Source organism: Anas platyrhynchos, chromosome 10 (assembly GCF_047663525.1).
Source record: "Anas platyrhynchos isolate ZD024472 breed Pekin duck chromosome 10, IASCAAS_PekinDuck_T2T, whole genome shotgun sequence".
Lineage (NCBI taxonomy): Eukaryota > Metazoa > Chordata > Aves > Anseriformes > Anatidae > Anas > Anas platyrhynchos.
The window spans coordinates 10,952,554-10,967,187 of record NC_092596.1 but is presented as its reverse complement, the minus strand read 5'-3'; the positions used below and the strand labels follow the sequence as shown (position 1 = coordinate 10,967,187).

At 40.7% G+C, this 14,634-nt stretch overlaps 1 protein-coding gene across 7 annotated transcripts in view; it reads left to right on the top strand.

The window, feature by feature from the left end:
* Window positions 1-14,634, top strand: part of AFF2 (ALF transcription elongation factor 2) — a 357,089-nt gene that overhangs the window by 319,038 nt on the left and 23,417 nt on the right. For 6 of the 7 annotated variants that reach the window (XM_021273092.4, XM_013100505.5, XM_027465059.3 and 3 more), the window contains exons 10-12: window positions 5,495-5,657; window positions 6,187-7,206; window positions 9,346-9,470. In XM_021273092.4, coding sequence (XP_021128767.3) covers window positions 5,495-5,657; window positions 6,187-7,206; window positions 9,346-9,470 — 1,308 coding nt within the window. The remainder of the gene's footprint in view (window positions 1-5,494; window positions 5,658-6,186; window positions 7,207-9,345; window positions 9,471-14,634) is intronic. The other variant, XM_038184635.2, reaches the window with a different exon arrangement.

Sequence of the window (14,634 nt, the reverse complement as noted above, 5' to 3'; positions counted from 1 at the left end):
TTTCATATTATTTTTGTTTTAACTACCAAGTCTAATCTCAAAGGCCATTTATTACATCAGTACTGTAAATGATGTGTTGAAAATAAAGTAATAATGGTCTAGATGATAACAACTACTAAAGAAGTATAAGTTGAAGTTGCATGTTGGGTCTTCTCTTCTCTAGGCAGCATAAAAACCCAGACATATACAAATGCTATACCTGCTTTCTTTGGCTTTGGAAAAAGATTTCATAAATTAGAAAGAAAAAAAAAAGGGGGGGGGGGGGGGGGGGAAGCTGAAAGGAGACATTTTATATTTAGGCAGATCATCCATACCAGTCAACCACAGTGAATGAAAGACTGTTGGTGTGTTTGATAAATCTGATGCAATTCCCCACCATGAACCATAAGCAGCTGGGTCTAGTGCCTGCTCTTGACAGATGCCACACACCTGCAAGCCTCAGCTTCTCTGACTTGAAGCTGGATTTCATCAACAAGTGCTGAAAACCACTGCCAGATACTAGTGATATTGGTGTTTATCCTCTCCTCCAAGACATTTCTCATCTCGTACTTTGTGCCCACACTGTGCCCAATCCTGCTGCCAAGCAGCAAGGGACAGGGGGAGTGCCACGTGTTGCAAAAGCAGCAGAAGGGATATAGGTAAAAGTTCTGCAGAAGAGCAAAATTGCTTCCAGATGTGCAAGTCTGTTCTGTCTGCTTCATTTCTTGATGGCAGGGAGGCAACCAGAAATGCTTTCCAGCCTGCAGGCAGTTAGAGACATTATCATGATGACCTTTGCAAAGGATGGAGAGTTGGTTCTCCTCCACTTGCAGTATGGCAGTACTTGCAGTACTCAGAGTACTGATCCAGCAGCTCTCATCTCCATGGTGCAAGAAAAGCAGCTTCAGAGAAGGGTAAGCAGACACTGATCTAGCTGGCCTGAGGAATGGGGAGCTGTGTTGCTGAGTCATATGTGTGTTTTTTCTCCCAAATAGTACCCTTGTGGCACAGCTCTGGGAGAGCGTTGAGCACATCTGACTGCCCTGCAGGGTTCAGCTCATGTGCTGAGCACACGGCTGGGAAAATGTGGAGCACAAAGTAAAAAGGGGGTCAGAACTGATGTTTCCATTAACTGCAGAGGGGCTTCATGCTCACAGAATTTGTCAGGCCTGCACTGAGTCTGAGGGTGATTGTAATACCTCTGATGTTTGCTTTGTGTGTTTGGATTGCAAGCTCTTTGGCCCAAGGACTGTGTCTCATCATGTATTTACACAGATCCTGGCACAGCAGGTCACTGGGCTCGGTAGGGGCCTCCAATCTCAAGTGATAATAATGAACTGGCTTTCTTCTAAGTGTTATTTACCCAAACAATACTGTGTTCCATTGTGAAGCATTGTTTTTATTAATTTTTTTTTTCAGTTCAAATGAAATAAAAACATTGTTCCTCAGTGTTTGAGTGGACAATATGAGTGTTCATCTCCTGCTGAGAAATAAAAATTCAAGAGTTTCAAATACCAGTGCTTCCTGCCCCCTTTAGTCACTCTGAGGACTTGCGTCTGATGATAAAATGCTTTAAATCCATTTTAAATCTTGTCCAGGCTGGCATTCCTTGTTTGGATCTTAGCAACACAACAAAGCTTGCTTTGAAAGTCTTTTACAGAGGCAACCCTGAGTTCATGTAGTTGATAGTTATGTGAAGAAGCCCAATTTATTCATGTAACAGCTGCTTGAATGCACATTTGCAGAATCTATCCAAGCATCTTTTAAAGCATGTGATTTAGCTTTAAAGCTAAAGAAGTCTTTGGGAAGAGTGCAAACCAACCTGTTCTTCTGAACTACAAGATCCATTTTATTTAAGAAAAAAAAAAAAAAAAAAGCAAGCAAACAAACAAACAAGCACAGAAAACAGCACAGATTTTTTTCCATGCACTTGTATGTGAAAGGTCTGTATATTTTCTTTTGTTCCGTTGATCAACATCATTAGAAGATGACTGTGCGTGTAGCTGTGTGCAAGATCTCTCTAGTACTGCAAGATCCTAGGAAAGGCATTTCAGGTCTTATCTGATTGTTTTGCAATGCATACAGACAGGGCTACTCTCAGCTCAAACTACATGATGAAAAGTGAGTGCTTCTGCCTTAAAAATGTAGATCAGCAATGATGTCTTCAGCATGAAGCCTCCTGATGTAGCCAAGGCATAATTTTATTATCCCAGATGAAAGACAAATATGACCTCATTGTGTTTCGTATGAAAAAACATTATTTTGAGTCTGTCTGGTTCCTGCAAGCTTGCTGAGCTATGTTATTCAGTAATCTTTGGCATATGATAACTTTCTTTTCTGAGACTGGTGTGCAGAAAGAGAGGAAATCAGGCCAGGTTGCAGCTGCCATCTATTTCTATGGTTTTGGTCTTGCCCTTTGAGTTCTTTGTCAGACAGTTGCAGTCTGCTATAGTATAACTCCAGTTGTTTTGTGTAAGCACACCCCAGCTACAGTGTCAGTTCTCTTCCAGAGTGCTAAATGATGTAGGTTGTATCTACAGGCTGGAAAGGTACAGGCCTTACCTGCTAGGATACTGGCTTTTTCTTCTTTGATCCATTATGAAAGGCGATATTCTCAAATCAGTGATGATTCTTAAATCAGTGATCCTTAATGAGGGCAAACTTGCAAGCACTGACAACAGAGCATTTTGGGGGGTATACCTGCATAAATAGGTGTGAGCAGACCCACGTTGCCTTGACATAAGCCACCCCCAGACACAAAGCTTTGTCCCTACAAGAGGCTGGTGCAGGTTTCTACACCCTGCCCAAAGGCGCGGTAAATCCCTGCAGGTGGTTGGTGCCCCAACAGCTCTGTGCACTCATGGCCCTGCTGCTCTCTGCACAACCACTCCGTGCCACACTGCCTGATGCTCCGACCCATGCTCTCAGAGCAGCTGCTGGTGGTTAAACATTTCTTTGTCTTTGCAGACAGCTCTCTGCTAGGGAGGTGGGAACTGGGGCTTTCAGCTAGGATGAAATGTTAATATTGCCGTGCTCACTTCCATTTTGGAGTGAAAAGAGGAAATAGAAGTGAAACAGATGAAGCTTACAGATTTAGGGGAAAAGCTATTTCTGATTTACAACTTCTTTGTTCTGATAACTGTAAATAACACTTCTTTCAAGGTTGATGTTGCATTTTGTTATTTTAGAACAGAAGTGTCATGTTGTCCTACTCAAAGTAGGAATCCTTGTAATGTTTTTTTGTTTGTTTGTTTTGCTTTTTTTTCTTATTCCTTTTTGTGAACAATTGTAATAAAGCAGGAAAAGTCAGTTTTCATCTACTTGCAGTGTTTCCCAAACAGAAAATGTAAAACCAAAACTACAAGATATTGAATTGCAAGTCAAATTCCCCCACAATCACGTTCACTTTTACCCCACTGTTGTTTCCTTATTTACTGTAAAAAAGAAATGAAAAAGTTATTTCCCTACACTTTCATGTGCTTCATTGAAAAGATGAGTTAAAGAAAGAAAAACAAGTGCACAAGTGGTTTCTAAAAGTTGAAATTAATACAAACTTAAGATCAATTTTGTAATGTATCTATGTTTAATTATTAGTATTTCCAAAAGTATTATATATTTTTTTAAAGTATCTGTTCTTTATATTTACCTGTTACTTCCAGCTGAAATTTGGTAACTAGCTCTACTAGAGTCACTTGAGCCTCTAGAAGAGGAAAAAAAAAATGTATATGCATTTAATGAGCAACAAAGTTAGTGATCTGTAGCAATTACCCAAGTGAGTAATTTCATTTCATTAATGCACCCTAAAGCACCAAGCTGGTTTTGTCAATGGGCACTGCAGGGCCGTTGCAATGCTCAAAGAGACAGTTATGTTACCAACCACAGTGTAAGGGATAGGTTTACCAACAAGGAAGGAGAGGGAAAGTAGCTTAGCATGAGAAGAAAATTAAAGACCATTTATTATTGTCACGGAAGTCAATGGCAATACTTCTGAAAACTCTAGTGGAGCAGGATCAGTTTCCTTCTGGCTCTCCTTACTTCCAGTTTCTTGGTTACTGTGTTTTTTAAGAGGGTATCTTAATGCACATAGCATCTCTGAAAGGTGAAGGAGGGCATGTGCCTGGCTTATATGAATCCTTCTCACAGAAAAGTACAAAAGCAGATAGCAGAAATGAAGGGAAAGCAGCATTATAACTTCAGGGCTTCTCTGGATCACTCAACATGGGACACACACAGCATATGATATATTAAGGTGAGGTATTGAATATCCATAAAAGAGTACTAGCAAATGGTGTCAATTTTCAAACTTTGCTTTGTCAGCTTCACAAATTTAAGATCAGTCATCAAAAAGTCTCTACATAGATCAGCTGAAGAGACATAAAACCTTACAGTTATTTCCCTGACCAAAAAAATAATAATAATAATTTGAAATTAAAGATGAGTTTATAAAAACTCAGACTGGCAGTGCTAAAACTGGGGTCATCCAACCTCTAAGTTTAGAAATAAATGCTGAATGAAAACAATGAGACCCAGCTCACTGCTAATGAATACATCTCGGAGGACAGTTGAACGCATAGAAAAATAGATTTCACAGAGAGACTTATTTTCAGCTTGAACACCATTTTCTCACTACATTACCATAAAGAAATCATCTCGTGAGAGAAAAAACAGCTATAAATAAAAAAGTGTTGGGCAGTCCCTAGAGAGTTGTCAAAAATGTGTAGTTTTTGTACACCACAGTGTAAAAGTATTCATTAAAATGAATTTTTAAAATGCCCTGTCCAATATTAGTTGCCTGATGTCCTTCCTTTGTTCATAAATTATAAATGAACCAGCAAAAAATGAAGAAAGCATGATTTCATTAATAAATTATTTAAGTACAATTGTTAGTTTTTGCAATCATTGGGCTAAAAAGCTCAAGCTTGTGATCATATAATCACAGATGGCTCAGGTTGGAAGGGACCTTAAAGCCCACCCAGCTCCACCCCCTGCCATGGGCAGGGATGCCACCCACCAGACCAGGTTGCCCAGTGCCCCATCCAGCCTGGCCTTGAACACCTCCAGAGGTGGGGTTCCACAGTTCCATCCGCAGCTCCTCTGGGCAGCCTGTTCAGTGCCTCACCACCCTCTGAGAAAAGAATTTCCTCCTAACATCTAAGCTAAATCTCCCCTTTTTAAGTTTAAAACCGTTCCCCCTTGTCCTATCATTATCTGCCTGTGTAAAGAGTCTCTCTAAGTGAAACTAAAGTGCTTCTCACTTGAGCATGATGATGATGATGATAATGTTATTAACACCATTATCAGTGTGTCCCATGAAGCATAAACCCAGCCGGCTCCCTTGGTCCCTACGTGGTGCCATGGTCTCTGGAGCTTCCTTCGGGGCTGTACTGAGTGAGCGGGAGCCGATGCTGAGGACAGTCGGTGTGAGCAGGGTTCGCTGGGTGGCTCCCCCCTGGTCAACACTTCAAAATCTGAATGACGAGCAGCATACTGACCCAAGGGGATCTTCTCCCCACAGCGGCCTGCCGGTGCCAGCAGCACATGCGGCTGGCTTGGCCCATTCCAGCGGCGGCTCTGGGAGCTCCAGCGAGTCCGAGAGCAGCTCTGAGTCTGACTCCGACAGTGAAAGCAGCTCCAGTGACAGCGAGTGCAATGAGGAGTCACGCAGTGCCACACCGGAGGTAAAAATACCTTTGCAGATATCCCCTGGCAGATGTTTGGAGGGGGGAAGCATCGAAGATAGAGAAATCCTACTCCCTGTTAGGAAAATGTTGGGATTTTGCACGGCTTGGTGCTGTTGACTTTTTTCTCCCTTTACAGTTGATGTGTATGACCCACATACTCATTCTAGCTTTTGGAAGAATCCTTCCGGCCTACATTTGAAGTGCTTTAAAGAAATATTTAGATTTTTTGCCAGTAGCTAGAGAAGATTTTATTGACACAGTATTCAGCTGGGACTAAGGAAAGGCAACATGACAAAACTATATCTTCAGGGACCAGCTAAACTTTTTAGTTGTATTAAATTTCTTCAGGGCCACATTGTAAACCAGATAAGGAAGCCTAATTAAGCATAAATACTCCATAAATACCCCCATAAAAGTAGCAGTCACCACTAGTTGACTGAAATAAAAGGGTGTGTTAAAAAGTTTTCACTTAAAGGGAAAAGCATTGCTTCTGTCTGAGATTTGTTCCTTGTTCTTCAAATTGCAGCCTGAACCCCCTTCGACAAACAAATGGCAGCTGGATAAATGGCTAAATAAAGTGAACCCCCACAACAAGACCATCATCAACAATCAAAATGAGCCTCACAGCGAGACCAGCTCCCAGCCACAGAGCAGCCAGCAGGCTGAAGGGCAAAACAAAGGGAAGCTCAACAACAGCCTGCCCCCAACCGATTCCAAAGACCGGGCAATCCTCAGTCCCATCCGAGAGAAAGCCAAACCGCGGGTTGCCCAGAAAACCCCAGAGGCAAAAAGCTCCAAGCAGAAGTCACCAGCTCATAATGAGCCAACTTCACAAAGGACTACTGGGAAAAAGCAACCCAAAAAGGTAGAAAGGACTTCCAGTGTAGAAGAGTATAACTGGCCCAAACCAAATAATACCAGCAACACTCCCAAAGAAAAAGACCCGCAGGAACCCCCCGAGCAGCCAAAGGTTCGAACTAAAGCAGCAGTTGGGAAGACCGCTCCAAGGAAGGAACCACGAACGAGCACAGGTCTCACTTCGGAGAAGAAAAAGTACAGAGGCCCCAGCAAAATTGTCCCCAAGTCCCGGGAATTTATCGAAACTGATTCGTCTACTTCTGACTCAAATACAGACCAGGAGGAGAGCTTGCAGGCTAAGATACTGCCAGCTTGCAGTGGGCCGGCGAATGGCATCAAAGTGAAGGACTCTGGCAGTAACATCCTCAGTGTAAGTAGCTTAACTAGCAATGGCAGCAACACATCCATCGACCAGACCAGCAATGACTTGGAGGAGCAGCTCTTTTCTCCCATCCCAATCGTACAAAATGAACTTTTGTCCCCACTGAGAGAATATGAAGAACTCAAATCTCTTTGGGTGAAAATAGATCTTAGTTTACTCTCTAGGATACCTGGGCAAGAGCCTTTTGAGACCACATCTGTGAAAACTGAACCAAGAGAGGCAAATGTGAAACACAGACGACCATCTCGAGAGTCCCCTACCCCAGCAGCTGAAAAACCACCCACAAAATCCAAAAGGAAACACAAGGTAAGTCACTTCCATCGTTCAGAGGAAGTGAACATTGAATTTCTGTGCATCCTTGAGGTCAGGACTGCAGTCACTGACTCCTCACTGCACCTGCAGCAGGGCTGTAAGGGGGCATCATACCACTAAGGCTTCATTATTTTTACAAAGGATGTCCATTTTCCAGTACATTACAAACTAACATCAGAAATGAGTAAAAAAAAAAAAAACCTAACTCCAGCTGTCAAAATCAACAATGTTTTTTTGAGATTTATCATACAACCTTTTTAGCTGTATTTGCTCACTTGCCCAGTAATTTGCAGTGTTCTGTAATCTGCAGCACTCCCGATGACAAGTGCATATTACTAAGGATTCAGCCATACTCAGAAAATGTGACTTCTGTTTGGAAGGCAGAGTTTTATTGTCTGCGGAATTAATGCATTTTCACCACTGGCTTAAACAGGCATAACTTCATTAAAGTCAATGGAATGGTGCTTGCTTATGCTTCTGGTGAATTTAGTCTCTGTATTGTTTTGTTATACAAATGAATTTGATTCATAGAAATATCATTTGCTTAACTAGCTGCTCCCTGTATGCAGCTACCTGGAAAAGCAAATATGTTTTGTCTTAAGGCATCACGTTTTATCATGTGTTTTATGTTATTTATGCCCAAGGGTATCCTATCTTGTGGGATATGACAATGCACTTTAAACTAAATGTGTTTTCAGAAAAGAAACTGGGGTTTTATATCATAAATGAATTTTTGTAGTCATTTTTTTTTCCAGCTGAAATGGTTGTGCTCTGGTCTCCCTGTGAGAAGTCATCATAGCGTATTTTTTATACCCCAAATTTTATAAATCATTGTGAATGTGACTTCAGCTGTCTGTTCTGGCAAACTTCCGAACAATATTGAAATGCTGAGTTTGAGCAGGCCTGTGGTACGAGAGAGTTAATGCAAGACAAAGTCAGACAATGCCAGGCAGACACAGGGTCTGCACCCCTGCCTACATGAGTCACTGCACTGGCTCCTTCCCTGTTGAATTAAGTGGAAATAATCACATGAGTAAACTCAGCAGGTTTTTATTCAATTTATATTCTAGCTGTACGCTGAAGGCAGAGAGGTAAGAGGGAAGGAGACAAGAAAGAGGAAAGGGATGTATAAATGTCAATGTTTATATGTATTTACAATAGCTTACAGTGGGTATACTAATTATTAAAACAGTGGTGCATTAGTATGATGGCTAAAACAAGAATATGGTACTGGCAAATAAACATAGGACTCCCAGAAAAAAATAAAGGGGACGGGGGGGGGGGGGGGGATGGAAGGTTATATGAAAGCTGGAACCTTGGAACTTCGTTAGCTGAAGGTAGCAACATGAGGAATCTCACTCTGGGATTGCACAAACATAAGCTACACTCTGAAACAGCCTTTTCAGTTGCTGTGTGACTGTTCAATGCTACCCAAGAGAAAACAAACCAATTACAATGGCTTTAGGGTATATCAACAGTTAAAACAGGATAGGAAGAGCCTGATTTGGATTTCTAAATCATGCTATTAAAAGACGTATTTTAGCCATCTACTAATGGGCTTGAAGGATGATACGAAGGTTCCAGTGATGGAGCAGTGATCAGCTTTGTTTGCACCATCCTAGTTCAGGCACAGAAGTCATGCATCAGGGAATCTTTCAAATAAATTTTTAATCAGCTATCACTGTTGATGACTGCCACCTTAGAGCTCAGTCCTGTGAGGAATAGTAGTCTTTCAGTCCTGTGAGGAATACTTACTCAGGGAAGTTTTCACAGTGACTTCCATTAAGTCAGTGAGTAAAAGCTATTTACTTGAGTAACATTTGGTGCTATCAAGTCATTCTGTCTGAATTATTAATTAAATTCCAATGTTACAGTATAGTTACAGAAGATAACTATAGCACATGAGGTGTTTTGCTTCCTAATTATCTGGCTGTGTCACTTATTATATAACTTCTGGTCATGTGTTTGGAGCACTTTTAGCCCTGATTTCAGGTGACCTCCACTTCTTTTAGAACAGTATTTTAACTGCTGCTTCTGTAAAGGAAATACACTGAGATTCCTGAGCTCCTCTTAATGGCAAGTGAAACTGTGCATAGATGCGTGATCTTTCAAGCTCTGCATTTTTTGTTAAAGCAGTCGGAAAACCTGGATACCTTTGTTGAAACCAAGAAGCAGCGCCTGGAGGACCCTTCAGCTTCATGCTTGCTCCCACCTTGTATCTCTCCAATACCGAATCACAGATTAACCAGCACTAAAGAGTAAGTTTTTTTTTTATTATTTTATTTTCTTTCCCATTAAATTATGAGGGATTTCACAGTACTATTCTACAGATGTCTTAGATGGGAAAGCATACATGACCAGGCATTGCTATTCCCATCCATTAGGATGAGGGTCCGCATGGTTTTGAATGAGATTCATTCAGCCTTCTGATGGGTTACTGGAAATTAAGAGTCTCATCACAATCCTGAAATACTCTTCTTCCACCATATTGAATTCTCTCAAGGTTCTTTCTTGCTCCCATCATCCTTCCCCTCTATGGCCAGAATGGGATCCATTTGATCATCTGGAAATTATTTTTAAAATTGTTTTCCTATGAGACAGTTCTCAGTTTTCTTGAATGAAATAATGACTTTTCCATTCACTTATTCTTTAACTGTGTATACAGCAATGCCAGGGGTGAGACACTAAATGATTCAGACACACATGCATTGTATTTCAGCAGACATGTAATCAAATAGTTTGTGCCTTTCAGTGTCTTTGAGATACGGCTATAATGCTTCAGCAAACAGGCACCATGTAAATAATGATTCTGATTATTATAATCACCAGATTAACATTCTATAAATAACCAAAGAACCCAATTCCCTTCTGTCATCAATTTTGTGCTTTTATGTTTTTGAGACGAGGCACTGTTTTCTGCTTCACAATAGGACAAGCAAAGAATCAAATGCATGATATGCTTCTGAAAACAATTTGATTGTATTACTATCTAAATTCAGATAAAGCTCAAAAATCACTTATGAAATAGTACACAGATTTTAAAATCCATAAAGAAGGTTGAGCATTTATTTGTGCTGTTCTAATTACAGAGGGACTTCAGTCCTTGAACTAACCCCTCATTATACCACCGAGAAGATCAGAGTTTGACTCTGGAAAAGGCAGATGATTTGAAAGTTACAGTGTGATCAGTAATATGTTGCAGATTTGATAAACATCATGATGGGTGTTGCCTGGTTGTCATTGCTAGAAATACAGTTAGTAGAGATATATTGCAGAGAGGATGAAGGATAAGCCATCCCCAACACCTCCACAATCCATTAAAAAAAATCTTTCGAATCTTGTCTCCAGCAAGCCCAAAGGATCCACCCCCAACCTGATGTTTCTTAATTTGAGCTTGTTTTCCAGGTCATTAATTTGATTCTTCAGAGATTTCAAGCCTTTGGTATTCTGTGTTAAAATATAATTGTGTTCATCAATAGTTATTTCCATATGGTATCTTTTCCTCTCACCTTCCTCAAGTTTTGAAATAAAATTTTCTGACTTCTTTTCAACTGCAGGGGCCTGGATCACATTACCTTTATTATTGGTGTCTTCTGAGTTCATCTGAAACAAATGCAATATTATTTGATAATTAGGATCTTCAGCTCCCACTGATAGGCATCTGAACATAGATCAATATATATCCCAGAAGATTAGGGAGCTGACTGAACTGTGTGACAACACATTTCTGGACCGCCCCAGGTTGTATTTAAGCATTCAGGAGTGGTTCTGTTTTCCACAGGGTTAAGTAGAATTTTAAGAGGAGGAAGAAGAAAGGGGAATCTAAAACTGTGCACCGTTCAAAGGCGTGGGGAAAAATAACACTTCAGTGGTGAATGGTTGAAAGATAGGCTTTGCCATTTAAACCCTCTTTACTCTCAAAGGTCCAACATTTTCATTCAGAACTCTCTACAAAAGGGCTTTGAGAAATAAGGATGATTCAGCTACAGCTGACAATGAAGTTGACCCGTTAGGAAGGTGTTACGTCTCCTGGTGGATGTTCTCTCTCTAGGGAAGAATGGCAGATCTCTCCTGTTAGAATATGGTCCCTGTGCTGACAAGCCGAGTACGCCAAGGCAGACTTTGGAGACTCCCACTGGGCTCTTTTATAGGTACAAGAATGTTTTGACAGAAAGAACACAATCTCTGGACTAAAATTTGGAGGCATTCAGGGAGGAATTAGTGGAAGATAGGTACACCTGTATTTTTGCAGCTCCAATTAGCTGCCTGTGTTTGGTTTTGGCACTTAAATATCTTTCTCTCCTAACCTGTTCCTAAATGTATGGGCTCAATAAAGTAAGTGAGGATGCACAATTGAGTTTTAAAGGATTACATGTCTAATATGGGCAGTTATATGTCTAATTTCTGCAAGTTCCTATGACTTACATATACAATTTGAGTGTAGAAATTCAAAATGGTCAGTTGTGAACTTAAAGGCCATTTGCCCAACCAAATAGCCATTCTGTTGTATGTAGTCATTGTTCAAACCAATAGTTATCACTCTTGTTCCTTCCCTCACACAGTCTGGGTCTCATGCCTTTTCCTAAATCTAATGTGACATTTAAAATATAGTTATTCAAACAATCATCACTGTATTTTCCCTGTGTCTAATATTTCATAGCATACGAAGAAATAAACAATACTGTTTTGTGCCCAAGTAATTCATAGTAATAACTTGAAACACTGCTGTGAGTCAGATTTTTGTCAGATCAGCTACCCACTTTGCAGCAGAGGATTGTTTGTGCTTTTACTTGCTTGCCAGAGCAATTTTAATTTAAGCATTAATTGTATGTGCTGCTGAATACCATTTATATCTAAATACCTGATTGGTAGACCCAGTCCAGACAGAGCTCTATTTGCCAACATTTGGCAGTTTGTAACAACACAGAGAGTTATGTGCTGATGCAAACTGTGAGTCTGAATTTCATACCAGGGAAACATGCCTGCCGTCTAGCAGGCATGCTAGACGTATGTCTGAGGCAAACATTTCAGGCTGGTTTTGAAGATTTCCTCTTCGCTTTTGTTTGACCTTTGGATAAAGATGCACCTGTACGTGGCAACATATTAGCTGATCCTTTGGGCAGTCACAACGGCGTTCGTTGCAGTTCATTCAAGGCAGAGGCAGCCTTCTACATCTATGACAATGACTTCAGCTTCATTCACTCGCTGCCATATGGTCCAAGCTAATGTGGGAGTGACCTTTCCCTGCTAACCCCCTGCAGAAAATCAGATACACTGTCAATGTGCAGCAGTTCATTGTGGACAGGAAGAGTAGAGGCAAAGGAAACCAAGTGATCGGTACAGACAATGGCTTTATCTCACTAATAGGCCAGAGATACCACTGCATACCACAAGGAGTGGATAAAGAGAGGGTAAAGAAAAGCAGCTTGAAATGTAAGAGTAGATGGCAATTCCCTCACACTGACTTCTTGTTGCCTGCTTGCTTGCTTTCAGCCCTAAAAAAAAAAAAAAAAAAAGCAGATGGGGAGACTTTTCGTTCCTTGATAATTGGCCTTCTCAGACACAAAAATTAAACCCTCCAGCCAGAAGACCATCAGTTCTGCTTGTGTTTTTTCCTTCCACTTTTATTGTCTTTCTCCCTAGATTTTAAATATAGTTTAACTAACAATCATGTCAGCCAATTAAACCATTGAGTCTCAGTAATTATTGTAATAAATTCATTCAAAATTAGTGATTACTGCAATCAAAGACCAGTTTCTTAGCCCATTAGCAGCCCAAAGCAAAGTGACAATCTGGTTAACTGCTGGTAACAACTTATTTCATGGAGGTTATTGTTAACATAAATGCTTTGGTGTAAATCTGAGGAAGGTAACATTGCTAAATAAATGATCAGTGTAATTCCTGTGAAAATTTATAGGATTAAGTAGGCAACAGAAAAGAAAAGAAAAGAAAAGAAAAGAAAAGAAAAGAAAAGAAAAGAAAAGAAAAGAAAAGAAAAGAAAAGAAAAGAAAAGAAAAGAAAAGAAAAGAAAAGAAAAGAAAAGAAAAGAAAAGAAAAGAAAAGAAAATTGCTTATAGCCATTAAGTATTGCTGTTGGGTTTGAATTTTAGTTATGCAGAAAAAATATGTCCTCTAGTGCATTTTCGGTCGTGGTTACATGTTCTCACCTGCAGAATGACTTCTATAGCTTGGTTTGCTCTATCTTGTGCATGAGCCCGAAGGTGAGGTGAACAGGGGAAGTCTTACGCAGTGCCCAAAAGGGAGGTCAGGCCTCTGAATATGATGCCTCTTCTGGAATGTGTAAATGTCACTCAGTTGGAGAAGAGGCTTCTAGCACGGTACCTGCAGCCTTCTTCCTTTTCTTGTACTGCTCTCCCATCTCCACGTAGCAGCTGAGGAACATTGGTTAGATTGCTGTGTGTGTGCTTAAATTTCACCATGTAGTGACAGACTCCATGCAAGTGCTGGAGTCTTGTTTTAGCTCTGGAAACAGCCACAGAACCTCGCTAGTGGTTCCTAAAGGGCTTAGCTCATCTTCAGATGACAATGAGGATGACAATGGCTCCTCTTCAGTTTTTCTTCAGACACTTTAGAGGTAAAACTGCCAGACTTGGTTGCTGTTCCCATTGCAAAGCTGTACCAGGGTAAAGGAAGAGCTCCACACCTCAGTGCCCCTCTCTGGTCTCATCCATACATGTTTGTTGGACAACCCACTGAACAGCACACTCAGGGTAGTCCTGTTTAGGACACTGGCTCGGAAGGCAGAGGGTTTGGATTCTGCTCCTGGGTATTTCATTAATTGTGTCTGCTTTGCCTCTGTACAATCCAGTAACACATGCGTGCTTTCTTGGGGCAGTGCTTGCTTTTCTTTGGAAAACTTTCCTCTGGAAAAAGTTCAGAGTGTTATTGTGCTATAGCTATGGTAACTTGTCTCAGTTCCAAAATGCCCTTTGGTGGTAAGAAGCTAACAGATGGGGCTTTGAGTGAGAACTTTTTGGAGGACATGCTTGCAGGACCACATGTGCATGAAATCAGTCTTTGCAAAGAACTGCCAGTCTCCTCCGACCTGCTTGCTTTCCTTTGATCTTCAGGCCCATGTGTTTTCCAAACAGGACAGCATCCATACCCGTCCTACTGTAAGGCAATATGAATTCTCTGCTGCTTTTATTTCTGCAGTCTGAGGATCTTTAACATTAGAGAATTTCAAAGTTATTTTTAGCTCTGCTTCAGTTGAATTAAAATAGTTTTGAGTAGAAGAGCTGTAAAACCTGAAACGCAGGGGTTTTGTTTGATATCACTTTGTTATGAAAACAGGCTGAAATATTTTTGTACCACCAAGGGCCCAAAGTAGGGGGAATGATCAAAGCAGGTGTTTGATCTGTTGGTCATTGATCATTGATTGATGTTGTTGGGGAAACTGA